At 34.3% G+C, this 27,536-nt stretch overlaps 2 protein-coding genes across 4 annotated transcripts in view; one reads left to right on the top strand and one right to left on the bottom strand.

The window, feature by feature from the left end:
• Window positions 1–212: 212 nt before the first annotated feature.
• Window positions 213–25,542, bottom strand: LOC133190084 (uncharacterized). 2 transcript variants are annotated; one of them, XM_061325564.1, is made up of 12 exons: window positions 25,436–25,542; window positions 6,701–6,867; window positions 4,847–4,993; window positions 3,046–3,148; window positions 2,628–2,793; window positions 2,415–2,531; window positions 2,019–2,170; window positions 1,731–1,830; window positions 1,485–1,599; window positions 1,088–1,312; window positions 783–901; window positions 213–604 (listed from the first exon to the last, which is right to left on the bottom strand). In XM_061325564.1, exons 2-12 carry the CDS (start codon window positions 6,849–6,851, stop codon window positions 485–487), a joined length of 1,515 nt encoding a protein of 504 aa, XP_061181548.1. In that variant the 5' UTR covers window positions 6,852–6,867; window positions 25,436–25,542; the 3' UTR covers window positions 213–484. The 2 variants fall into 2 exon arrangements, with proteins under 2 accessions (XP_061181548.1, XP_061181541.1); XM_061325557.1 differs by lacking the exon at window positions 25,436–25,542 and having other exon boundaries at window positions 6,701–6,971.
• Window positions 7,463–27,536, top strand: part of LOC133190102 (kynureninase-like) — a 39,658-nt gene continuing 19,584 nt past the window's right edge. The window contains exons 1-3 of one of the 2 annotated variants that reach the window (XM_061325575.1): window positions 7,463–7,519; window positions 15,447–15,693; window positions 16,612–16,732. In XM_061325575.1, the coding sequence (XP_061181559.1) occupies window positions 15,447–15,693; window positions 16,612–16,732 (368 nt within the window). In that variant the 5' untranslated portion in view covers window positions 7,463–7,519. Of the gene's footprint in view, window positions 7,520–7,692; window positions 7,737–15,446; window positions 15,694–16,611; window positions 16,733–27,536 lie in introns of those variants that run through there. The other variant, XM_061325584.1, reaches the window with a different exon arrangement.

Genomic DNA, 27,536 nt, shown 5'->3' with positions numbered 1-27,536 from the left:
ACTACTGCTTACAATGTAATGGAAATTTGAGGAAGAAGGTAGTGTGACAGACAGACGGACCAGGGAAACAAATTAAATACCCGAACCTTCTTTAGAAAGTATGGGTTTAATGACTGCGGGCATATTTTTTATGATACTTTCACAATTTAAGTGTTAACAGTTGGTCCAATGCGCCGAATTTATGCTCATTATCTACAGGCATAACAGAGAGAGAAAAAGTAAATATATATTATCTTCTTGCACGCGAGCTACACCGTATGGATGGGCAATATTTATTTCACATACATGCACTGTACTTTCCACAGACAGTTGGATGTAAGATGGACAAAGCACCGGTTCTTATGGCATGTAAGATGTATAATTGTTAATCCTCATTAAGTGCTTTCAAAATTTATTTCATACATTAGTCGGTAACAGATATGAGTATTCAAGTCTAATCGAGATCACTTTCAATTGGTTGACTTCCGGTTATCAGGAGACCACATCAGGAGTACACCTGACAGAAGAACTCCACTAGGAAATCGTCTACGATGGATTTGTCCGGGATAGTGGCAATCATTCCATACACCCCAGCCGTACCGTTCTTAGATAGCGTCACATCGCCCTAGGAACACAGAAAATCCTGTAGTACTCAGAAATTAACACACTACCTAATTACTCTATACTACTTAAATACCATAAATCCAAAGTAATTGAAACCAGTTACTATTACTAGATTCGCAGGAAACAAGTCCCCCCTCTAAAAATGGTTTCTCCGATTGCTTAAGAAATACTGAACTAACCTTGACCCTTTCTGTGGCGGCCTTGAGATCGGTCAGGAGCTCAGACACCACTGGAACATGAGTTGGGAGTATAGACAAGTGTAGGGAACTTGGATTCTGGTTACGCTCCATCTTCCAGCCTTAATGATATTGAAACCCAGTCTATATACCACAACTCATAACGACTGATATAGAATGAAACATTTGAAATTTAAAGAAAACACTGAATTAATGGATATTTGTATTGCTGTATAAAAAATTTGCACTATTCTTTATCTAGGTCCTTTAATCATTTTTTTTAAAAAGAATTTTAGTGAATTTTGTACCCTTTCCGTCCATGACGTCCGCTACAGCCTGTATATCAATTTCTGGATCTGCCGAGCCAATAGCAAAACAGGTCATATGTGGAGTCCCCAGAATTTTTAGCCCGTCTATTTTCCTGACCCCTTCCTTTAGTTGCTCCGTGGCATCCATTAGCTCTTTGGCCCGTTTCATATAACCATCCTCACCTAGCGCTCTGATGGCAACCCACGAGGCGGCGATGTTTCCACCTGACAAGAATTAAATTCAAAAATTTAAATAAAAATGTCTAAATGCAGGATAGTATTACTAAAACAAGTTATCCGTAGTATGTATGTACACAATATTACTTTTATCAGGTATCATAAGGTTACATTTATACACGAATTTCTCTATATCTCTTATTTCTTTATTTTTGTTCACCTGGTCGAGTGCCTGCCATACTCGGTGAGCCATACAGGCCTCCTGGCCACTTGGCATAAGTGTACACCTGGTGACGGCGATATTCGTTACTTTTGTACACGATCACACTAGAGCCCTGCAGATTTACATTCATTTACTACAGTATTGAAATTTGAGTATGATTTTTAAAAATAATAATAATATTGGCATGAGGTATTTTCATTTCATTTGGAGAATTTTTTTTAATATGTCACGGTTGATATATACCTTGACTCCATATCCATACTTGTGTACATCAGCTGACATAGATGTTACACCGGGGTTACGGAAATCAAATGGTGGAACATTATAACCCAGTTTTTCTACCCTTTAAGAAAAAAAATAACGTACACTGAAGGATGACATTCGCAGCAATTTTAGTGCTTGCACTTTTTTCTAATTTTGTTATTTAAGGTTGGTGGTATCCATGTTCCTCGTAACCAGAATTTTTTTAAAAATATTAGTTAAATGCAGTTCTTAGATTCTCACTGGAAAAGAATTTTCGAATCTTGTTACCATGGTAGCATGTATCCTCCAAAACAGGCGTCCACATGCAGGGGGAGTCCCTTCTTTAGGGCAAGATGGGAGATTTTTTCTATCGGGTCGATGATGCCATGACAAAACTGAGGAGCAGAGGCACACAATAGGATGGTATTGGGAGTAATTGCCTAAATATTGTGAAATTACGAAGTAAATTTGTAAAACTGACAAAAAAGGAGACAGCTATTTTTTAAATGGTTCCAAAAGAATTTGGATTGAACAAAATGAACTTTTGAACTAACAAATGTATCTTCGTTGCCATATATAAAAGCAAGCTTCTTAATTTTTCGCAGTTCTTTTCCTTACATATAAACAAAAATGTGTTAATTATATTGTATTGGCATACTTATTAAACTTATTAAACTTTATTACCCTTTCTATGGCTTTGACGTCCGCTCGGAATCCCTCGTCAACTGGTGTATGTATTACAGTGAGACCAAAATAGTCTGCCGCCTTGTCGATGGTTGGGTGAATCGTTATAGGGGCTATCTACAGTTAGACCAAGTTATCACAGAATGATATCGTAAACTATTTCTTTGGGAAATTTCACAAAAAGTGAATTTAATGACAATTTGGTTCAATTACAATTTCAGGGTTCTTGATCGTTGGATACATTTTCTTAGCACGGTTGAGATATGTCTTTACAGCCATCAGGTTACTCTCTGTACCACCGGAAGTCAAGAACCCCACACATTCGTAATTTCCATTCAGCATACTAGCTGTCATGCTTACAATTTCAGTCTCCATCTTTCTAAAATGAAAAAGCATGCTCAAAGATCAAGAAGATTTCAATAGCATTTTGTAGAATCTGTAGAAAATTTTTCAATAAGAAATGAAGATGCATAAGAATTCAAATTACTGTGTGCGGGGGATGGGGGTGGGGTTAATTAGAGTCATAGGACCTCACAAACCTTACTACATATAAACAAAAGTGGGTGGGGTGGGTGTTAGCATAATAACTAGGCCTGAGAAACACATTAAACATACAACGCTGAGTTGATACCTTAAGCTGGGGAAGACCATGGGATTCAATGCATTTTCGTGAAGGAAGGCATGATGAAACTCTTTAACAATAGCGTCGTGTTCCACGGAGTATCCCAGCTTCTCTGTTGACAAAATAAAAATAAAATTTTCAATATAGCACTACATGTATATAATGCTTTATTTTTGATCATTTAAGTACCTTAAGACACAAAATTCCAACCTCATCTTTGAAAATAAATAAAAACTTATTACTATTGAAGCATTTATAATAACTTTCAAAGCTAAGAGCAACCACTTCGTCGACGAAACAGAGATGGTACACATGTTTAATAATACCAGAAGTTCTATTCTTTTTAATAAAGAGACAGACTACTAATTCTTCTTCAAATTTGATCAAGAACAGGAACTGAAAATTTAACGTACATGTATAATTTAAAAAACAAGTTGTTAGTACATCACAGAGCCATCACTAAGGGGTCTCTTTTAAATGAAGGAAAAGTGACAGAATCACAGGCGGACTAGCTGGTATAAAGAGGCATTCGTAAGAAAGATATTCTGAAGAAGACATTGTAAGCTAGATATTTCGTAAGCTAGGTAGCTCTGTAGAGGACTTTGTAAGCAAGAAATGTAAGCTAGGTAGCTCTGTAAAGGACAAAGTAAGCTAGATATTATGTAAGCTAGATATTCCGTAGAAGACCAGCTCTGTAAAGGACAATGTAAGCCAGATATATTGTATACTAGATAGCTCTGTAGAGGACATTGTAAGTTAAATATTTTGTACGCTAGATAGCTCTGTAGAGGACATTGTAAGGTAGATATTTTGTACGCTAGATAGCTCTGTAGAGGACATTGTAAGTTATTAGATAATTTGTACACTAGATAGCTCTGTAGAGGATTGTAAGTTAGATATTTTGTACGCTAGATGGCTCTGTAGAGGACATTGTAAGTTAGATATTTTGTACGCTAGATAGCTCTGTAGAGGACATTGTAAGTTAGATATTTTGTACGCTACATAGCTCTGTAGAAGACATTGTAGGTTAGATATTTTGTAAGCTAGATAGCTTTGTAGAGGACATTGTAAGTTAGATATTTGTAAGCTAGATAGCTCTGTAGAGGACATTGTAAGTTAGATATTTGTAAGCTAGATAGCTCTGTAGAGGACATTGTAAGTTAGATATTTGTAAGCTAGATAGCTCTCTAGAGGACTTTGTGAGGTAGACAGTTACGTAGAGGACTTTGCAAGATAGGTTAGCAATACATCTTGGCCCTATACATCGTCTCAAGCCACGGGTTTTGTGTCCATTCTGTTTGTGGAAAAAGATTGGACACAAAACCCCTTTCTTTGCGACAATGAGTTCTATAGGGATGCTATCTATGTAAGGGCGACGTTTCAAATCGGCCAAAGACAATGAAAGATTGCGAGGATTCGAGATTATCATCGTCCATATTATCAAAGCATTATCGCCGTTCGCGCATTCTCGCTCTCTAACTTTGGTCCCTATAGCATTATCGCTCTCTTTCCCCTAGGGCGATATAGAGCAAGTGGACCTCTTAGTAAACCACATACTAGTAACTTAAACCAGTATACAAGCAGCTAAAAATTTTATAGAGGCAGACCAGATTTGATGCTTTGTTTTTTATAGCATTGGTCATAGTCCTCCATAATTGATTTTGTTTATTTTAAAAAAGCACTTTTCGAGTACAGCTCTGCATATTTCACACTTTCCTCTGATTCAAAATCTTTTCAAAAGGTTAAGTTTTAATACGTATAGTAAAGACTTTTGATTAATAGCCTGGGAGCATGCTACAAGGACATTTACCTTGGAAGGTCTGGAAGGCCTCGGTCTGGATGTTGAAGTGATCATCCTCCTGTGTGTAAACGTAAGCAAAGATCTTCCCCTCCTCTGGGTCAGTTTCTCTTCCTTTCAGCTCTACCAGCTCCTTCCGAAGTTCGTCAGTAGGGACTCCTAGAAAATACCATGCAACATACTATCATTTGCAGAATAATTGGGTGTTTTGAGAAATACATGTATGCAATTTTTTTCTCTCTAAAATGATCGAAGCATAATTAAATGAACATATCAATATTTCACTCCTGAATATAGCTGAAGCTGTGGAATAAAGTATCAATATGATTTCGTTCGATTATGAATTCAATAAAATCCATACCGGTATGATTATTTCGATCAAGGGGGAGTCTAGATTTGGGAGATTCTCCAACCACATGGGTAGACTCAGGGATTTATATGCGGGGGGGGGGGGGGGGGATCCAGGCCCACTTGAAAAAAGATCCGTCTCCATTTTTTTTAAGCAGAAAAAAAAAATTAAAAAAAAAAAACAAGAATGTGTTTGTGAAACACTGATGCCCCCGTATGGCAGCTTATGGCGAAGGTTAAACTGAGTTTGTCAAATGCAATTCAAACTCCAGGTCAAAAGTTGGTACCCAAAGAAAGGTCTTGTCTCGAGGAATATACCTATGAAATACGAAAACCCTAAAACTAACCGTTGAAAAGTTATGGCGAAGGTTAATGTTTTTCAAAAGTAAGTAAAACATCAAGGTCAAGGTCAAATGCTGCCCAAGGGAAAGTCTTGTCACAAGTGATACACATGTACATGAAATATGAAAGCCCTAGAACCAAATGTTCAAATGTTACATGTATGGCCAAGGTTAAAGTTTTTTAAAAGTAGGTCAAACTCCAAGGTCAAGGTTAAATGGTCAAAGACGTTGGTATCCGAAGGAAGGTCTTGTCACAAGGTATGCACATGTGAAGTTTGAAAGCCCTCGCACCAACTATTCAAAAGTTATGACCAAGGTTAAAGTCTGATAAAATTTAGCTAAAGTGGGTCAAACTCCAAGGTCAAAAGGTCAAATTTGATGGTACCAAAAGAAAGGTCTTGTAACAAGGAATACACATGTAAAATATGAAAGCCATAGCTCCAACCAATCAAAAGTTATGGGCGAGGTTAATGTTTTTATGTGGACAAACAGACAGACAGACAGACGGACAGGGCAAAAACTATATGCCCCCGAATCTTCGTTGTGTTTGTGTGTGTTGGGGGGGGGGGGTCACTCATTACGCACAGACCACTTTCCTCCATATATATATATATATATATATATATATATATATATATATATATATATATATATATATATATATATATATATATATATATATATATATATATATATATATTGTACCAACTTTATGAGGGGTACAAGCTAATTTTTGGCCTAATTTACTATACAATTTCAATAACTCTGAAAATCAAAGGGGGTTCCAGACCAACCAACCTCCAACCCCGATGTGCTACTGATTTGGCTGACGAGACAAAGTTCGTTAATGTCATACTCAGAAACGAGAAAATCACACACGTGTATACAAGTGTAGTTGCATAAAAAACGGCAAGATTTGCATATTTGCAGAGAAACTAAACTAATTTAACTTTTAGCATGTCAAAATTTGACAAATATAGTCCACACTTCTTGTTTGTATCCTAACTTTGATAAACGAGATCCTCTTGACTACCAAATTTTATATAAAGTGCTTTGTATTCATTATCACACGGCGAATTTTGATATTTCTTAATGAACTGATCATCGGTTAATTACATTGCCACATGAATGGTTATCATTACATTGATAGTTATTATAGAAATATATGGTCGCTCACCTTTCTTAGGTATGAGAACTTTGGGAGCGGATCCCTCACTTTTCCTCAGAGTAGAATTTTGAACAAAGTCCTTGACCTGTTGTCGGAGAACGTATCGAAGAATTTCTTCCACCCCTGGCAGTTGCTTCAGCCCTATAACCAGAATTCTCATGAGTTCCTCCCATCCTCTGTTAATGTAAACAAACGTCAAAATCACAATAATAAAAGTGAAAAGAATATGTTCCAAGGTCCATACCAAGTCCAGCATGTTAACGAGTCAATAAAACGCCCGTCCTTTATCTGTTATAAGAAATTGTGCGTTAAACACCCGTAAAAGAGACTAATCAGCTGGAATGTTTACCTTTATCACAAGATAAAGAGTGAGATATATCTGATAGGAGAGAGAAAGAGAGAAAGAGAGAGAGAGAGAGACGTGAGGTGGATTTTAAATAAACGGATTGATTTCTTGACATTTGTTGTGTCGAAGATGGAACGTTTAGATATGGTGAAGTTATCTTAATTATATTTCTTAACGTGCTATCTAACGAATTATAGAAACCCCCCAACATTATAAATAAAAAATCCCTTTTCAAAATTTATAAATGATTTAGATCTACATACTGCAAATAGATAAAAAAAAACCCCTCATACTAATAAACACACAATTTTTTTTCATTATCTTCAACGGAAGAGGACTCCCCCCTCCCCCCCCCCCCCCTCTCTCTCTGTTTGACATATTTTTGATCGGGATCGGCTTACTCCGAGAAAGTCAAGGTTGTAGACTACAGTAGAGCACAGGACCTGTTGTAAACAATTCCTTCTTGATTTGATATCTAAAAGGTATTTGTATAAAACAATGGTTATTTCTCATCAATATTTTTATATATCATAATTGGTGTTTATGTAACACAGAAGAAGATGCCAAGTGTCTGAGTTAATTTATTAGCCAATCGAATTGCGCGATTGTCACACACCTTTAAATCTACTGAAAATAGCCACAAACTCAGTAACTTATTCTTAGACAGGACGGTTATAAAGGACCTGTGGTATAGTACGGGTTAGTATTGGAAAAAGGTATTTTTATTATGTGCATATGATTTTATGTGAAGTGTAAAGTTCATTTTAGGAAAATTCAGATGGAAATGGGCTGACCACGAGAATTTAACAAATGGGGAATGTCGTAAATAAAATTCCAAACCGTTGTGGTAATACTAAATGTGATGTAAAGGACCAGTATAATACAACTAATTGGCAGTTTGGTCTACAGTATATTAAAGAAAGTACCTGATCAGATTTATATATAAATATAATGATTATATCCAAACAGCACTCAAATTTAAGCTGTCTAATGAATAAAATTAATGTGTAACAGGAAGAGAGAAATTGAAAGTTGACTTAACAAGGATGTGTTCCCAGGCCCTCTGAACTCATAGACAGGGGCTCTACCAATAGACCCCCTGAACTCATAGGAGCTCTAACAGCTGAGCTGTATGACAAGAGGCAAATAAACCTGCCTCACTGCTTCATCATACATGTCAACTTATGAAAATCTCCATGGGAGATTTTGCGCAAAAACAACAATTTTCAAAGCTTTAAATTTGCAACATTTTTTCATGAAATGTAAATATTTATTCCATTTTTTTTAGAATTTAAAATATCTATTTCACTTCAATATTTAAGTGTGTTTTATTCCATATCTGTACTTATCTATACTTATAAATTAATAAATTTTGCAAATAAACTCCGTAATGGGTTCACCAGAGTTCTACCTTACTCCTCTAAGAATACACTAGATACAAGATGATGTCCGTAAACTATATTTAGATTTCACTCGCATAGAAAGTATCATACATTAAATTAAAAGTCTATACTTTCATTTCCATAAACAGCCATGAAGTAGTAAAAACATGAGTACGGCGGCAGTTCCGGTTGGCGGGTCTAAGTTACTGGCAATTTTTAATGAAACTGACAACAAGCAATTGTTTATTTATTTCATAAAACATCATCCCTGAATTATTCAATCAAAACTTGATTTGAATGATATAAAAGAAATAAGTTTTGATAACCGATTAAAAAGGGAAATGTGCAAATTATTTTCATCATTCACCGATCTTAATATTGACGGAAGCTTCTAGAACATCATATAGCATCAAACCCAATGTTAAAAAGAAAATCAAGGTGATTATAGCTGCATTAACATAAAAAAAAGCTTTGAAATAATGGTAAATCGTAGATAACACTATAAGTTGTGAATATATCTATGTAATTCCAATCTTAATTTTATTTATTGATTCCCTATGTTTTGATTGGATGAGAACAAATTCAAGAAAAAGTTTACACATCGATAAATCTCTCATCCATTACTACTTTCTTGTCCTAGCTTTTAATGTAAAAAAAATGAAACAAATCATTACTTACAAACCAGAGAGCTACGGATCCAAGCATTGTGAAAACCTTTGATTTATGGCGACGCTTTTTTGTCGCCTGAAGGAATTTTGCAGCGGCCTATGCCCCAAAAGGGGTAGCAGGTATGATTTTGCCATGTTATTCTTATTTGTGAAGAAATGTTTTGTTCATTTCACTACAAAAAATTTTTTATAACCAATTCAACATATCGTGATACATATCGTATCGTGGCTCAAATATTGTGATACGTATCAATATAGAAAAAGCTGTATCGCCACAGCCCTATCTGTGAGGTGTTCAGTTGTAAAACCTGGAGAAAAAGGAGGGAAGAGTGTAACAGGGTTCAACAACTTAATTTCATGCTGCTGGATAAAATTTTCAGTCTGCCTGGTTTTGTTAGCACACCTGAGCTGAAAGCTCAAGTGAGCTTTTCTGATAACCCGTTGTCCGTCATCCGTCTGTCTGTAAACTTTTCACATTTTCAACCTCTTCTCAAGAACCACAGGGCCAATTTTAACCAAACTTGGTACAAAGTATCCTTAGGCGAAGGGGAGTATAAATTGTCCCCTTACAAGGGGAGATAATCAAGAAAAGACAAAAATAGGTGGGGTCATTAAAAAATCTTCTTCTCAAGAACCACTGGGCCAAAAAAGCTGAAACTTATGTGGAAGCATTCTGAGATAGTGTAGATTCTAAATTCTTAAAATCATGACCCCCGGGGGTAGGCCGAGGCTACAATAGGGAATCCAAGTTTTACATTGAAATATATAGGAAAAATCTTTAAAAATCTTCTTCTCAAGAACCACTGGACCAGAAAAGCTGAAACTTATGTGGAAGTATCCTGGGTTAGTGTAGATTCTAAATTTCTCAAATCATGATCCCCGGGGGTAGTGCAAGGCCACAATAGGGAATCCAAGTTTTACATTGAAATATATAGGAAAAAATCTTTAAAAATCTTCCTCTCAAGAACCACTGGGCCAGAAAAGCTAAAACTTATGTGGAAGCATCCTGAGGTAGTGTAGATTGTAAATTGTTTAAATTAGGACCCCAGGGGGGTAGGGCAAGGCCACAATAGGGAATCCAAGTTTTACATTGAAATATATAGGAAAAATCTTTAAAAATCTTCTTCTCAAGAAGCACTGAACCAGAAAAGCTGAAACTTACGTGGAAGCATCCTCAGGTAGTGTAGATTGTAAATTGTTCAAATTATGACCCCAGGGGGTAGGGCGGGGCCACAATAGGGCATACAAGTTTTACATTGAAATATGTAAGAAAAATCTTTAAAAATCTTCTTCTCAAGAACAACTGGGCCAGAAAAACTGAGACTTATGTGGAAGCATCCTCAAGTAGTGTAGATTCTAAATTGTTCAAATTAGGACCCCCAGGGGTAGGGCGGAGCCACAATAGGGAATCCAAGTTTTACATTGAAATATATTGGAAAAATCTTTAAAAATCTTCTTCTCAAGAACAACTGGGCCAGAAAAGCTGAAACTTATGTGGAAGCATCCTCAAGTAGTGTAGATTCTAAATTGTTCAAATCAGGACCCCAGGGGGTAGGGCAAGGCCACAATAGGGAATCCAAGTTTTACATTGAAATATATAGGAAAAATCTTTAAAAATCTTCTTCTCAAGAAGCACTGAACCAGAAAAGCTGAAACTTATGTGGAAGTATCCTGGGTTAGTGTAGATTGTAAATTGTTCAAATCAGGACCCCAGGGGGTAGGGCGGGGCCACAATAGGTAATACAAGGGTAGGGGGGGATCTGGTAAAGAACAGCAATGGCCAAAGTTACTCAGGTGAGCGATGTGGCCCATGGGCCTCTTGTTTAGTTGGTCATGTTTGTAGTGTACCTTTGAAAATCTTGTTTTATATTAAATTTCCTGGAGATTTAGAACCCAAAATTTAAGCATAGGTACCATTAGCTATTTGCCCTTTACAAAATTTATAATTATGAAAATATGTGGCCCCCAGACCTCAGGCCAAAGGGTGGGGCTAGGTTGATCATATATTTAAAATGCCCTTTATCTTCATTTTCCTTATCATCTTAGAACAAGCCTCTCTAATATGATAGTAGACATACACTCCTCATCAAATTTAAAATTCATGTCGCATAAGTCAAGAGTTCCAGGTAAGGCTGAGTTGGTCATAGTGAGAGAAAAGTGTCACTCAGGTGACTGTCAAGGCCCAGGGGCCTCTGGTTTTAATTTTGTACATGCTCATGCATCTACAAGGGACCTATAAGTCCAGAGATTTTTGAAGGCTATTTAGGGACACTGTCTTATCAGTATTGTGAACTTTAATTGGTCATTGCAGTGATAGCTGTGATATAGGACTGATCTGAACTTGTGCTCTAAACATTGTTGTATGTATATTGTCAAATGGATGTTTTCTAAAGTTTATGTAAATGTTTATAATTATACATTTTGGTTAAGGAAGATAAATAGGTAATTTGCTAGCAGTGGTTTATCCTAGATTAATAGCTTGAAAGCATACAAGGCAAGGACAAATGCCCCCTGCTCTGAGATGAGATATTTCTCAATTCTAAAAGTTCATAGAAAATTTTTATTTTTTTCAAAAATTTGGTAGACAGTATCATTTTGAATACATTTGATTTCCTTATTTCATTGAATTATTGAAAAAATAATTTATTTTTTCAGTTATATTTTTAAGGAATGTGGAAAGAAAAAGAAAGAGCCCCTCATGCATGATTCAAACTCAGTCCAAAGCTAGCAGTGGGATGTAATGTTAAACCTTAACCATTAGTATCTTGTATCATGGGCTTTGTGATTCAATTAAATGAGTTTTTTGAAGCGTATAATTTCAGAAATTTTCAGTTTACATATAGAATGACTATTTTTTTAAATATAAAATATATTTTACATTCATTTTTCTGTTATTTAAACATATACCATATGTAGAATGGAGACTTGACCTAATTATATTAAAAAATTATTTTAAATGGCTGTGATAGACCCATTTTCCACTAAATATGCTTTGACAGTCAGCTTAAAAAAGAAATTATCAATAACTGATTCAATAAAATATAAATTTATCATTGATGTATTTACCATACTGGCATACCATAGCTGCAAAAGTTAATGTAACCCTATTAAAATAAAATAAAACATGGGTAATCGAAGATTACGAAGCTCACCTCAACGAATGTTATCCATAAATAAGGCAATCTCACACCAATTTTTTCTAGTTTGTGTGAGTCCTGAGATCAATATCCATGCAAGTTTGATTTAAGTAGGACTTATAGTTACTTGGGAATGACCTGCTCCAAAACCGTTTACTTGTTCATTAATTAGGGATGTCAACGAATATTCGAATATTCATTCGATAAGTTGATATTCGAATATGAATTTAAGATTCGAATATTCGGTGTTTTTCAGGTTTCATAAAAAAAAGCACTGTGATTAATAAATTTTGATTGGAACAGTGCTGAAATTATCCCTGTTTAATCTACTAGCGAACAATTTCGATCACCCGATTTCTTTCGCTATTTTCTTATCTTATATAGATCTACTATATTATTTTGTTTTGAGTAAGGTGTTTAAGATTTATACAATAATGCTTTATGTATAATACAAAACGTACTTTCATAGTTTTTATTAGTTAAATATGATCGAATCGAGGACAACGAAATGAAACCTTCTTAGAATGTCTACAAGACGTGAAAAGTATACTTATCAAAACAAATTTAATTGATCATTCAAATAAATATCAGATAGAATTAGTCTGTAATTAATACTGTAAAGGGCTCAATTTTAGAATAATTGAGTAAATTACTTGATTATCTCAGGTTGTACATAATCCTGAATTTTATATTCATTATCGGGAAATTAGTCAATTACCTAGGAAAATTGTCTATGGAATTGTTTGTTTATATTTTAAAAACATTGTATCGAAGATTATAATCATATCTCTTATTAGGCTGATAAGTGTAATTAATTACACGTATTGAAATCTGAACAGTATAGGACTATCTTGCCTTAGGTAAGACAACTGGTTCCTCATTTGGAGCTACTATAAATGCACATGTATCATTTGTTAAAATTATACTTTTCTACATTTAAATCACTTATTTATTTCAAACTTTGACAAGTACCAAATGGAATCCCTTATTGTACACCTACAAAAGTTTTCATACAATTTTATTTTAAAATATAAGAATACCTACACTAAACCTTTCATGAGAGTAGGATGATGCATTCAAAATATACCAGATTTTATTTATTTTATCGAATATTCTAATATATTCGAATACTTTCATTGAATATTCGAATATGAATTATTCACAAAATTGACATCCCTATCATTAATCCATAAAATGTAGGTTAGTTCCAACATCTGAACCAAGTCTGGTAATGTCCATCCCTTGTTGCATCATCCATGCAAGATTCATCATAACAAGTCATATAGTTATAGAGCTACACCAAAAACAATACCCTGGTCATTTATTTGGAAAATATAGGTCAGATCCAGCATCCAAAGTAAGTTTGTTAGTATCCGTCCTTAAAAGCATCATCCATGCTAGTTTGGATCAGGTTGGGCAAATATTCACTCATCTGAAAAATGAATGATGAAAAATTAAATGATTGGTAAGACCCAGCATCTGAAGCAGATTAGGTAGCGTGCTTCATCCATGCAAGTTTGGTTCAGGTAGGTCTTAAAGTTACTTTGGAATGGACCTGCTCTTAAAATTTAATTCTGTCATTCATCAGGAAAATGTAGGTCAGATCCAGCATCTGAAGCAAATCTGATAGTGTTTATCCCTAGATGCAACATCCATGCAAGTTTGATCCAGGTAGGTATTAAAATTCATTGGGAATGGACCTGCTCCAAAAATTTAACGTGGTCACTCTTCTGGAAAATGTAGGTCAGATCCAGCATCGGAAGCAAATCTGGTATTATCTTTCCTTAAATGCATTTTCCTTGCAAGTTTTGTTCAGGTAGGTCTTACAGTTCTTTGGGAATGAACCAGCTCTGGAAATGGAATCTCATCTGGAAATGTAGGTCAGATTTGGCATCTGAAGCAAGTCTGGTAGTGTCCATCCCTAGATGCATCGATCATGCAAGTTTGGTCCAGGTAGGTTTTATAGTTCCTTGGGAATGAACTTAAACATAGTCACTCATCTGGAAAGTGTAGGTCAGACACAGCATCTGAAGTAAGTCTGGTAGTGTCCTACTCCTACAAGTAAGAGCCTTGGTTAACGTCCCTGCGCTCCTTATATTATGCGGCACCAAGTCAAAAGTATCCCGCTGTGAACCTCTAGCATGCTGGAGTAGTGTCCATCCCTTGATGCATCATCCATGCAAGTTTTTATCTAGATAGGTCTTATAGGTCCTTGGGAATGGACCTCCTCAAAAAACTTCAACTTGGTTACTTATTTGGAAAATTTATGTCAGATCCAGCATCCAAAGCAAGTGTGTTAGTGTCCATCCCTAGATGCATCATCCATGCAAGTTTGGTCCAGGTAGGGCTATTTTTAGGAACAAGTCCATTCCCAAGTAATTATAAGTTACTTGGGAATGGATTTGTTCCTAAAAATTTTACAGACTTCATCAAGATGAGCTTAAAATTAAAAATGTATGTGTCATTCTGCAGGAAGGGTAGATGCAATGAAAATTTTTCAAAAAGAAAGAAATTGTGTACTATCCCTTTTATGTTTTAATTTTGGATTACATTAAGTGTAAACTGACATTCCAGTAAGTGCTTATGCTCCTGTAAGCATCCCACTTTGTTACTGGCTTATTTCTAATACTAAGTGTGCAATTCTGTGACTTCAGAAAACTGGAATACATGTATTATTTTTCATACTATATAAGTAAATTTTTTAGCAAGACTAACAAAACTTTTTACACTATGTATTTTATAACAATTGAAGTAAATAGAAGAACTAAAATACTGTATAAGTGTGTAAAACATGCAATTTTCTCCAAATGCCTGGATACCTATAATTTTGAATCCAAAAATATATTTGTTGATCAGTTTTCAAGTAGAAAATCCATAGCTGGTGCTTTTATTCGCATTTACTGAAAATATATTTGAGATCTGATAATTTTCCCTACATAATATGATTAACTTTAGTGATGAACTTTGAAGAAATACCATGGGTAAATACACATTATTCTGTGACATCCAAGACATTTTTGTGAGAATTTTCAACTACTGAAAAGCTGATTTTCGGAACCTGAGGATCGGATTACCTTAAAATAGGCATTTATTTTTAGTGAGAATTAATTATAGCGATTTTATATTGCCAGGAAAGATAACTATTACCTCCGATGCAGAATGATCTCAATATTAGGGATCTTTACACTCTTAGTAATAATACTAGTATTTTTTACTTGTTAGATGAGCATGGCCCAAATTCTTCATAAAAGACCAGGAAATTTAATGAACAGCACAGAAGTTCCATGTTCCAAAAAGAAGATGAATGGAATTAAGAAACCCCACCCTAGGGACAGTTTGGAGAAAATTGCCTCGGACCAGGGACTTGACTTAACTGACCGGAAGTTTGCAGAGTACATGGACAGTGTTGACCCACTGAGGCACCTTAGGGATGACTTTTGTTATCCAAAGATGAAGGACTTACAAAAGAGTATATATTTTCTTGACTTTAGATCTATATTTGTAATTCTGATATTTATATTTCAAAATTTTCTGATACTTGTAATTTGATAAATAAACCAGGAACACTATCATTTTTCATATCATAGTTTATGAGAATATATCAGGGGTAGACAGTAGACACTAATTGTTAAAGCAAAATACATGTAGGCTGCAGGACTAGTGTCTTTGAATTCCTACTAGTTGATGAATTAGTTGTCTAGCAGACTTTGGCTACCAGTTGAATTGCTACTCAGTGAGGGGAGCGGATTCCTTAGTAGGCTCCCCTCACTCTTGAATTGCATTTAAATCTTAGTTTCAAACAACTGATGAAGAAACACATTAATAGGTTGGCCTAAACAAAGGTTTGGCCAAATCAGATTTTAAAAGTTGGTCAATCTGACTTATATGACCGTAAGGAATATTAAAACAGCTTTAAAACCTCACTGACAAATTTGGAATACTTATTTTTTAAGTATATTACCCCTAATATCTCCTTTCCTCAGATATCTCTAAGTTTTGTCTCAGTCCGACTTCCATCAAGTTTGAGATGACAAGGTTACACTGTATTTCCTCTATTAATCTTGAAGTTCATAATTGTTTTAAGTATGTGTGTGTTGGTTATAGGATTTCATTAGCCCCACAGGGCAGGCTTGATGACTTGTTTAGTAGCCCGCCCTCAATTTCTAGTTGTCTTTGGCCATCAGACTACCATTTATATTGAACCCTTATTTAATAGAGCCGGTGATACTATAATTAAAATATATTAGGTACTTTCATAAAAATCATAATTTCTGTAAACCAACTTTTCTATGTGTCTGACAAACTGAAATTTTTTACATACTGTAATAAACAGAAAAATGAAGAAATGCTTAAGATGATCATTTTAGACCCTTTTCTATTTCTCTAGCTGATTTAAGTCTTGTGGACCCAGAGGAAGATTGTGTATATTTCTGTGGAAATTCCCTTGGACTCTGTCCAAAAAAGTTCAGAGAATACACGCTTGTCGAGGTTAACAAATGGGAAAAAACGTGAGTATTTTACCAGTGATTGTAAAAAGGAATACTTGCTTTGCATATTTAAGTTTGATCTTAATTTTGATGAATATGTGATAATTAAATAAATCATTACTTGTACTATGCTGATCTTATTTATCTACTTTTTTTATATAAAGAGGAATCTGCAAAAGGCAGTATGGATGGATTGCAATTATGATTTTTATGAGTGTATTAAATTAGCTGCTTATTAAGCAAAAATGTAGACAGATATAACAAGAGGCCCATGGGCCACAATGCTCAACTGAGACACATTAGCTCTGCTGTTCTTAATCAAAAGGGTTTTTTTTTGTTGTTTCTGTTTAAAAAAATGTTTGGCCATTTTATACACATGTTCTGCAGAAAAGTAAACATGCACAGGGTAAAAATGACCCCTTGTAGACTTGAGTCCTTCTCTAACTCCAGATACATGTAGCATCCATAATTTTAAAGCTATATATGGCATATCTGAGGTTAAAAAATAAAAATACGAGATTGAGTGTAAATGAACATGATATTTGTTATGTACGTTCAACTTAAAATTTTCACCGATTTTGAACTTAAATAACCCAATGTTTCTATAGTTAAATTGACTTTAAACTGTGTCTGATATTTAAATGCGAAGTCGGTAAATAAATTGGTTATTGTTTTAAATTTCTAATATCCATGAAACGCAATTGATTTTAATTGTGTAATTTACAGGAAAGTCCTATCTTTATATAAAGTAATAAAACAAATAGAAAGATCTTTATAATTTTAGTTAGTCCGAACTTATCAAAAATACGCCATATATGACTTTAAAAAAAACAAATCACAACGCTGGAATTTTTCCATATACTATTTATATTTTTTGGAATTTCATATACATGTACTAAAAACCTTATATATCAAATTTCCTTAAAAATTTTGACCTATATTGTGGCCTCAACTTACCCCCCATGGATCATGATTTCAGGAAACTTGAATTTGCATTACTTGAGGATGCTTGCATGTATATTAATAAAATTGATCGTGGTTGTGCCGTTCTTGAAAAACAATTTCAAATTTCCTTTTTATTGGGATGTAAAATCTTGATCCCCAAATTGGGGCCCCACCCTACCCCCAGGGACAATAATTTGATCAAAACTCAATCTGCACAACCTTAGGTGCTTGCATATTACCGTGGAATCATTATTGTTTGTGGGGGATCAGTGTTCTTGGATTTGGTGGGCAACCCTTACCCACAAATTACATCCCCACAAACATTGATAGATACATACGTTGAACACAGTATAGTCATCTATCTTAATAGAGCATATAAGTTAACCACAAAATTATGTCCCCAGGAACTAGAAAAATTTTGGTTACACACGAACATTAACCCTCTCAAATGATGATGATGATTTCACAGTAAAGCACTAGTCATGGTCCTTTAATCTTGAGAAGAAGATTTTTAAAGATTTTTTCCCATTTATTTGAAAATCTTTGATCCCCTCTTTGAGCAACACCTAACCCTCAAAGGCCATGATTTGAACAAACTTGATTTTGCACTACATAAGGGATGCTTGCATTTTAATATCACTTTAATAGCATGGTACATACATGTATATAAGGAAAGTAGAAATCTATGATATTTTCACATAAAACAAAAGAAGTTTTTGGTCAAACTAAAAGGTGTTTTGAGAAAGGCTTATGAGAAGTGGTGACTACCATGCATGTGCAGCAACAGCTTGTGCAATTTTTAGCTCACCTGAGCTGAAAGCTCAAGTGAGCTTTGCTGATCACCTGTTGTCCGTCTGTCTGTCCGTCCGTCCGTCCATCCATCTGTAAACTTTTCACATTTTCAACTTCTTCTCCGGAACCACTGGGCCAATTTTAACCAAACTTGGTACAAAGTATTCTTGTGTGAAGGGGAGTTTAAATTGTTAAAATAAAGGGCCAAGTCCCCTTACAAGGGAAGATAATCAAGAAAAGACAAAAATAGGGTGGGGTCATTAAAAAATCTTCTTCTCAAGAACCAATGAGCCAAAATAGCTGAAACTTACGTGGAAGCATCCTGGGATAGTGTAGATTCTAAATTGTTCAAATCATGACCCCTGGGGGTAGGGCGGGACCATAATAGGGAATCCAAGTTTTACATTGAAATATATAGGAAAAATCTTTAAAAATCTTCTCAAGAACCACTTGGCCAGAAAAGCTGAAACTTTATGTGGAAGCATCCTCAAGTAGTGTAGATTTTAAATTTTTCAAATCATGACCCCCGGGGTAGGGCGGGGCCACAGTAGGTATTACAAGGGGGCAATCTGGTAAAGAACAGCTGGGCCAAATTTACTCAGGTGAGCGATGTGGCCCATGGACCTCTTGTTTTTGATCTGTACCCCATTTCATTTGAGTTGCAGCTTACAACCAGGTCATTAAGACTTTAAATTGACAAAGAATTTTTTTTAAAAAGTTTTAAGGGAGATATTCTCTACAAATGTAAAAGTAATGCAGTAACCTTATAAAAAAACATAGGTAATCAGAGATTACAGTTAGAGCTCACCTCAATGACTGTTGTTTTTAAGTAAGGCAAAGTCTAAAATTAAACTAAAAATCTAGTAGTGTACATCCCAAGATGCAGCATTTATGTGATTTTGATCTGATAGGGCTTGCAATTACTTGGGAATGAACTTATCCGAAAACTTCAAACTAGTCACTCATCCAGAAAATGTAATTCAAATCCAGCATCTGTAGCAAGTTTAAGAGTGTTCATCTCTTGATGCATCATCCATGCAAGTTTGGTTCAGAAAAGCCTTATAGTTTCTTGGTAATGGACCTGTACTAAATACTTTAACTTGGCACTCATTTGGAAAATGTCGGTCAAATCCAGCATCCGAAGCAAGTCAAGTAGTATCCATCCTAAGATGTATCATGCACACAAGTTTGGTCAAGGTGCAGCAAATAGTTGTTTTAGAATGAACCGACTCCAAAAACTTTAACCTGGTCACTCATCCAGAAAATGTAGGTCAAATCCAGCATCTGAAGCAAGCCTTGTAATGTGCATCTTTGGATGTATCAGCCATGCAAGTTTGGTCATCATAAGGCTCATAGTTACTTTAGAATGAAGCTACTTCAAAAACTTAAACCTGTTCACTCATCTGGAAAATGTAGGTCAGATCCAGCATCCCAAGAAAACTTGGTAGTGTGCTTCCTTAGATGTATCATCCATGCAAGTTTGGTCAACATAGGGCTTATAGTTACTTTTAAATAGAAATGAACCTGCTCCAAAAACTAACCTGGTCACTCATCCGGAATGTGTATCCTTAGATGTATCATCCATGCCAGTTTGGTCAACATAGGGTTTATAGTTAATTGGAAATGAGACCTTCACTGAAAACTTTAACCTGCTCCTAAAACATTAACCTGCTCTAAAAACATTAACCTTGGCATTTCTTAGCTGAAATTGCAGCATCTGAAAACTTGACTTGAAGTGACTTGTACAATGAAACACACTAGAAGCATCTTCCATGCATATCTGATTAATGTAGGGCATACAAGTACTTAAAAAGAAAACTGCACCAAAAACTTTAACCTGGGACACAGATGCTGATGCCCACACCGAGGGTATCACATAAGCTCACACAACTTTGTTGAGGTGAGCTAATGATGCATTACAATGGGATTGCACATTTTTTCATGATATACGCTTTATAACAATTTAAAAAATCCTTGTGATATAAATATGCAATTATATTATGGAACAAAATTCCAGACTTATTCGAGCATGACACAGAAGATGGTGTAAATCCATTCATCCCATGGGAGTAATGAATTGGAAATTAAAGGAGCTTTTTTTATAAGAGTCATATTGCATCTGTCCAGTTAAAGATAATTAATGAGTTCAGTATAAGAAGGCTGTCTTAATCAATTCTCTTAGAACATCTCTTATTAAGCAGGTGTGATTCATATTTCTTGGGAATTGCATGAGCAGAAGAATCAAAGATCTGGTCTCTTATTCTTTTTATTGCAATTGATAGTATCTGTCAAGTTAAAATACATAATTCTCGATGACCAACCTTTTATTTTCAAAATTAATTTTAGTATAAATTTATAAAAGATAATTTGATATATTGTATATAAATATACATGTATTTTCATTTGCTGAGTGTGATGGGGAATGAAAGAAGAATGGAAGATGGACTTGACAAACACTGTATGCCTCTGCCATATTCATGGCGGGGCATAAAAAAATTATATCTCAGCATAACCATGTCTCTTAAATAAGTATACATACTTCAAAATGGGCATGTCATTATGGCAATGTTTACTTCTTATTATAACCAAATTCCCTTGGTGAACTCAAATGAAATTCATCTAGTTTTATTTATCCAAGCCCATAACATTGATCATATTTGCGTGAATGTTATTCCAAGACATGCATTTTAGGTGAGTACTACTGAAAGATGCTCTATAAAGTAATTTATGAATGAATTAAAGGATAAAAATTTGGAGGTGGACCATTTGCTAGCAATAACAATGTATAGGCCATACTGTAATACAAATAAAAACCACATGGATAAGTTGTTTACTTCATGTAGCATATATCACTTGACAAACTTGGAATGTTTTAGGCATCATACTTTTTAAAAAAAAGTTGATAGGTTGCTTGAGTGTTACCTATGAAGGTCCTGTTTTTGGTCCTACATTTAACACATATTATTCAGATGACTTCCCACTTGAACATTAAATTAGAGTAATTTTACATCTGAAAATTATTTACCCTACTTGGATCAAATCTGTATGAATGGTGCATGTCCTACATTTTGCTGCAAAATTACAACTGCCTGCAGCTGTGAAGAGTTATTTTTAAATGCTAATTAGATGCAAATTAAAACAGTTTGGTATGCTGTAGTGTTTCCATATAATATCTGACAAAAGTAAATTTTTGCTTTCACTTGAAATAGAATATAATTTCGATAAAACATGGTAGTTTTATGGTGAAGGTTAAAGTTTTTCATTCTGTGTCATATTGGACTTGTGCAATACAAAAAAAATAGAATTGTACAAACTTGTTGAATTCTGCTGTGGTTTTCATTTTCTTAAGATTTTTAACTCACATGAACCAAATGTTTCAAATTGTGACCGGGGGTGGGGGCTCCAATGAGAGATCAAAGTTTTTGCAAGAATACATCAAGGTTTTTATAGGAATACATAGGAAATATCTTTAAAAAAAGATTTTTTCCTAGAAAAGCAAAATCAGGATTAGTCAATCAGTTAAACCTTGTTATCTCGAACTTAAGGGGACGAAGAAAAAACTTAAAGATATCCGAGGATTTGAGATATCCAGGGCAAAATACTTAAAAATAAGGGGTTAGGACTTCCAAATCACTTCGATATATATTTGAGATATCAGTGTTAGAGACTCTGAAGTTCAGCTGTATTTATATGGAAGCATAGTGAAGATTCAAGTTTGTTCAAACTATGACCCTAGGGGGTAGGGTGGGGCTACGATGAGTGATCAGTGTTTAATGTAAGAGTACATAAGAAAATTCGCAAAAAATCTTTTTCATTAGCATGATTAATTATATTCTGAGTGTAGATTCAAATTTGTTCAAATCATGACCCCTAGGGGAAGGATGGAGCCACAATGGGTGATCAGAGTTTTTCATTACACATAGGAAAAATCTTCAAAAATCTTCCTATGAACAGGAAAGCCATGATTACTGGTAATCATATTTATAGGGAAGCATATGCAGGTAGTGTAGATTCAATCTGTTCAAATTAAGACACCAGGGGATAGGGTAGCTAGGGCCACATTGGGCAATCAAGTTTTACATACCAGTATTAAGAATACATAGGAAAAGTCTTTTAAAAATCTCAAGTTTGTTCAAATCATGACCTCTTGAGGTAGGGTGGGGTTACATATGGCAATCCAAGTTTTACAAAGGATTATATAGGAAAAAGAATCTGCTGATGAAGATCAGCAGGGCCATAGTTACTCACATGACCATTTTTGCCCATGGGCCTTTTGTTTTTTAAACTCCTGTCAATTGCACACTGACTAGTTATGAACAGAGACCATAATGTTAAAATCAAAAAAAAGTTCATGAAAATGAAAATTTAATTCTGATGAATTTGTGTTCATATGACTTCACACTCTACCAATATTGTTCAAAGATATTACGCCTCTGTCATTGGTATGATAGGTTGGGGTGGGCATGGGCATCATCTTTAATCATACTTGAACCATCATATAAGGATTAAAATCATTTAATTAAAATTAAATTTCAGTGTACATTTAATAGCAGCATATTTTGGAATTAAGCTAGGGCCTTAGGAAATGCTAAGCTAATTTTATAAAAGTTTATTTTTAAATGTATATTAAATGTAAATGTATTCCTATATGCATGATAAAAATAGACTTAATCAGATTCTGACCTTTGACTTTTGCTACAGTTCAGGGCTTTCACATGTTACAACCATGTGAAGGCCAGGCATGCAGTTTTGTAATGTAGGTTTTATGGCTGGGAGCACATTTACCTGAGAGAATGGGTCAAATTCTGATGCTAAATAAAGGGCACAGTGCAAAAAGAGCATATGTTCAAATTTTACATACACAAGGCTTGATCCAAAAGTAAATGTCACAACTGCAATAAAATCTTCAATAATCAAATGTTATCAACAAAATCTGACATACCAATACCCCTATCTTTTTTTTATTTTTGCCTTAAAATTTCAATTGATTATATAGATTACTTTTTTAAACTATTAAGATGAACACAACGCTAGGTTTTGTCTATCACCACACGGCTTAGAATGTTACAGATGTCACATGACTTTTCGGCACTCATTTTCAGTTCATCCACATAATATGTGACCCAATGTTGTGTTTATTTTAATATTTTATGAAGTATTGCTTATATCTGAATGTAATTTTTGGGCAAAAGTCAAAATAGACAGGTATTAGTATATTAAGTTTTGTTGAAAAGTTACGATTATTAAAGATTTTATAAAAGTTTTAACATTACTTTGAATCAACCCTTGGCCTTTTATCTATATAGAATGATCTGAGTGATTTAAGAGACAGAATCTACAAATTCCAGGGAAGCTGGGAATTGTGCAAAGACTAGGTTAAGGGTGTTAGTTTGAAATATTAAATTTTCATGTAAATTACTTAAATTTGATTCTTCAAGAAACATTTGTTAAGAAACACTAATATCCTCTGAATGCTCCCCCCCCCCCCCCCCAACAGCAGGACAGAATTTAGCAACAATCTGCTGGTACATTGCGCTGATGACAGGTGACCCATATTCAAATAATATTGACTGCACGAAATCTATGTGTGTGTGCTTCACCTTTATTTGTATAAAACATTCAGTATAATATTTATGGTAAATACTGTATTTAGTAACGGGTACCATTGAAAATTTTCTTGGGATGAAATTTTTAATGTTACTCTCAGCTACATGTAGTATTTATATATCAAGTAATACTCAGAAAATGTTAAAAAATCTGTGAAGTGCTTAAAATTAGTTCTTAAAAGTTGCTACCAGATGTAATATGCATGACAAAGCTGTATAAGTATCAACGACAAAACAATTTCTGATTTATTGATATATTTGCGTTGCTTTAATGTAGACACCTGAAATAATGAAGTTTCTAATAGAAAAAAAATTTCATTATAAAACACAACAAATTAATCTAAGAGTTTTATAATAAATACAAGGGAATTTAAAATTTATTATGAACGCTATTAGTCTACAGTTGTGTTCTATACAGCTCTATCCAGAGCAAAATTTTTTTTTATAGGGAAATGTGCAGTTCAATTTATTTTCTTAGATGTGATAAGAATACTGTAGAAGTGTTTTTTTTCCCCATATGGTATTAATTAACATTAAATAATGTACCGGTCACAAATTTTTTGTGGAAATTTGTCCCAGCATACCTGAATTTATTTAAGTCATCATTAATAGTGGAAATCTAAGAAATCTGCATAATATTCTACCCACGGACTGAACAGAAATTGTAATTTCATGGAGCTATGACGCTGTGGAAAAAAATGTATGTTCACAGTAATTTAAGTATTTTCAATATTAATAACCACTAATTTAGATGTTATTTAAATTTGACATATAATGTTAGAAAAAGGTAATGCTGTTTCAAGGAAAATATAAGAAAGTTTTAGAATAGATGGATATATTGGAAGAAGGGGGAGGGGGCTGTAATCTTAAAATTACTAGTGATCAGTCAGGAAGATTGAGATTGTAAGAATCCTACTGAAATGATCCACAATTTGGCACTTTTTTGGACCATTAATATGTGATTGAAGTGAAATGTATGGTAAATGAACATTAAGAATTGAAAAATTTAATGCTTTATGCACACTGCATCCCTTTAGAGTGCTTTAATTAAGTATGGTCGTGACTGTACAATATCCTAAACTGATAGGTTTTTATGTCACCATGTTGAACACATTGAAATTAACTTAATCTACATTTGTTTTGGTGTCCAACTGAGCTTTCTTGAAACATGTTACATTTGATTTCTATATTTATTATGACCAATGGAACATATACTTTGAACACTGTTCTTTTTAATGAATACTTCATACTTAAAGTAAGAAAAAAACAACATTTTCAAAGTATTATTCATTGACTTGAGTGAAATTATTGGTAGAGTAGATACATCTTAAGATAAAATTATTATAGTAAACTAAAACAATTTATCAATATTTGTACTTACGTAAGCAGGAATATTGTTGAATTCAGAGATGCTCTTTTCACAGCATGAAGCTATAAGTTTAATAACTGCATATTGGATCAGTTGAACACAGAAAATCTCCCTTGTTATTAGAAATCCAAGTCTTTTGCTGACCCAGGAGTCCTTAATGTATTTCCTGTCCATTTACTGACCTCACATTTTACAGATAAACCTTTTGACCCCAGGTAAAACTTTCTACCTGAGTGACACCCCCAGGCCCAGTGGGCTTGTTCAAGCAAAGCTTTTTTTGTCAGATAATGGTGAAGCGATCATCATGTGATCTAAGTTTTTCACAAGGTCACAAGAGGTTTATATAACTAAATTAGAGGGAATGTGTATACAATGCATCACAGTGTGTCTATAGAACTCCTTCTTCCTTTTCTGTGTTTGTAGGATATAAGTATTACAAATATATCATTGTTTTAGCTCTTTAATTCACTACTGCTTTATTTAACATCAACCCTTTTATTTTAACATTGCAGCCTTATTCACATTTATGAAGTATTAAATATAAGGAATATAATTATTCATATTATGAATGCTTTTATCATTTTATTCCAGAAGCCTTTAGCTGTCAATCTAACTTGATTTATGAATAAGGAATGCAATTAATTGCTGGAATATAAAAAAAAAAATCCATGTAATTTATTCGGGACAGAAAGAATAAGATAAAATGAACTTGCATGAAGTGTACAATTTATATATACATGCACATATTAGATGCATCCTTACATCTTTCAATTTAAATTATCAGAGCAAGGTGTTTTACTTTGAAAAGTGAAGTTATGAGATAATGTGCCATAAACCAATGTACAAGTTTTTTTTACTATCATTCCAGTAACAGCGTGTCATTTTGGTTGATCAAGGCTGCTAAACTTTCACACATTGATTACCATATTACTCATTGATTGGCTGGTTGGTGTCAAAATTGCTTATTAATTTGCATATTAAACACAGACCTCCCAAATACATTTATGACCAAAAGTATTGACCAATCATATCCAACACGCTGAATGATTGTTTACTAGGGCATTTGTAGAAAACAGCAACTCGAGGATGGTCAGAATCTGTTTTACCTCCTCATAATCCTAAGTGTCATGGTCAGTTGTAAATTGACTGCAGGTGAAGTTAATATAAGAAAATATACAACATGAAAAACTAGTAAAACTTTGCACATACTAGTATGCAAATGAAATCTAGAAATGCAGTCTTTTATAAATCTTTAGTTGACATTCCCTATCTTTTGTTCATTATGAGAAACTCTAGCACTTTGTTGTGTGAAACAAAAGTATTTTAATAAAATAATGCCCTGTTCACACGGAGAGTTTAACTCGCAATAATTAATGCGAATTAAAATGATGCGAATTAAACTAATGCGAATTAAATTGTGTTCACACGACAGCTAATGCGAAGTAAACTAATGCGAATTATAATTTTATTTCTACAATAAGGCTATTCAGTGAGGCTATTATGACGTCATTTACAAATCATGTCATATTGTGCAGAGCAGATATACATTTGACATAATGTCATAGTTTCTGTACACATTTTGGTGATTAACATAATTTTCCTTTGTTTTCCACTCAAAAATAGCACAAGTACCTATATTTGACCATCGACATGTGGCCTGTGACTTAATTCTGCCCTTACGCATGCGTCAAAATTTAATTTGAATTAGCTTCGCTTAGCGTTCACACAGAGCTAATGCAAAGTAATTTAATGCGCAGTAAACTAATTCGCATTAAATTCTCCGTGTGAACGCGGATCAAATTTAATTCGCAGTAACTTACATTTAATTCGAATTAAACTCTCCATGTGAACAGGGCATAATAAAATCCTTAGATTGAGTGACCCTTGCACGAAGAATATCTAACATGTTAGGGAGATTGCTTTGAATGACCATTCAATATGATTGGTCAGTTCTGTCTGTAGTATTGTTGGGTTCTCCATGTCATTTACAGTAGTATTAATTTCATTGAAATCAAACATCCAATCGATGAGTAATGTGGTGATTAACAAATGAAATCTAAGCATGCATGATTAAGTGAATTAAGTGACATGCTGTTAATGAAATGATAATAAT

Source organism: Saccostrea echinata, unplaced genomic scaffold (assembly GCF_033153115.1).
Source record: "Saccostrea echinata isolate AGI-Se365-2 ecotype Australia unplaced genomic scaffold, CSIRO_AGI_Sech_v1 ptg000001l, whole genome shotgun sequence".
Classification (NCBI taxonomy): domain Eukaryota; kingdom Metazoa; phylum Mollusca; class Bivalvia; order Ostreida; family Ostreidae; genus Saccostrea; species Saccostrea echinata.
The sequence above is the reverse complement of the archived record's forward strand: the minus strand, read 5'-3'. Positions and strand labels throughout refer to the sequence as shown.

Bases quoted from the DNA above. Each gene is read 5' to 3' on its own strand.
- LOC133190084 (XM_061325557.1), bottom strand. From the start codon at position 6,947: ATGCTGGACTTGGTATGGACCTTGGAACATATTCTTTTCACTTTTATT. The intron at 2,794-3,045 runs GTATCAACTCAG...TTTTCATTTTAG, and splicing joins ATGGTCTTCCCCAGCTTAAG to AAAGATGGAGACTGAAATTG. The intron at 1,831-2,018 runs GTAACAAGATTC...TTTTTCTTAAAG, and splicing joins GGAGGATACATGCTACCATG to GGTAGAAAAACTGGGTTATA.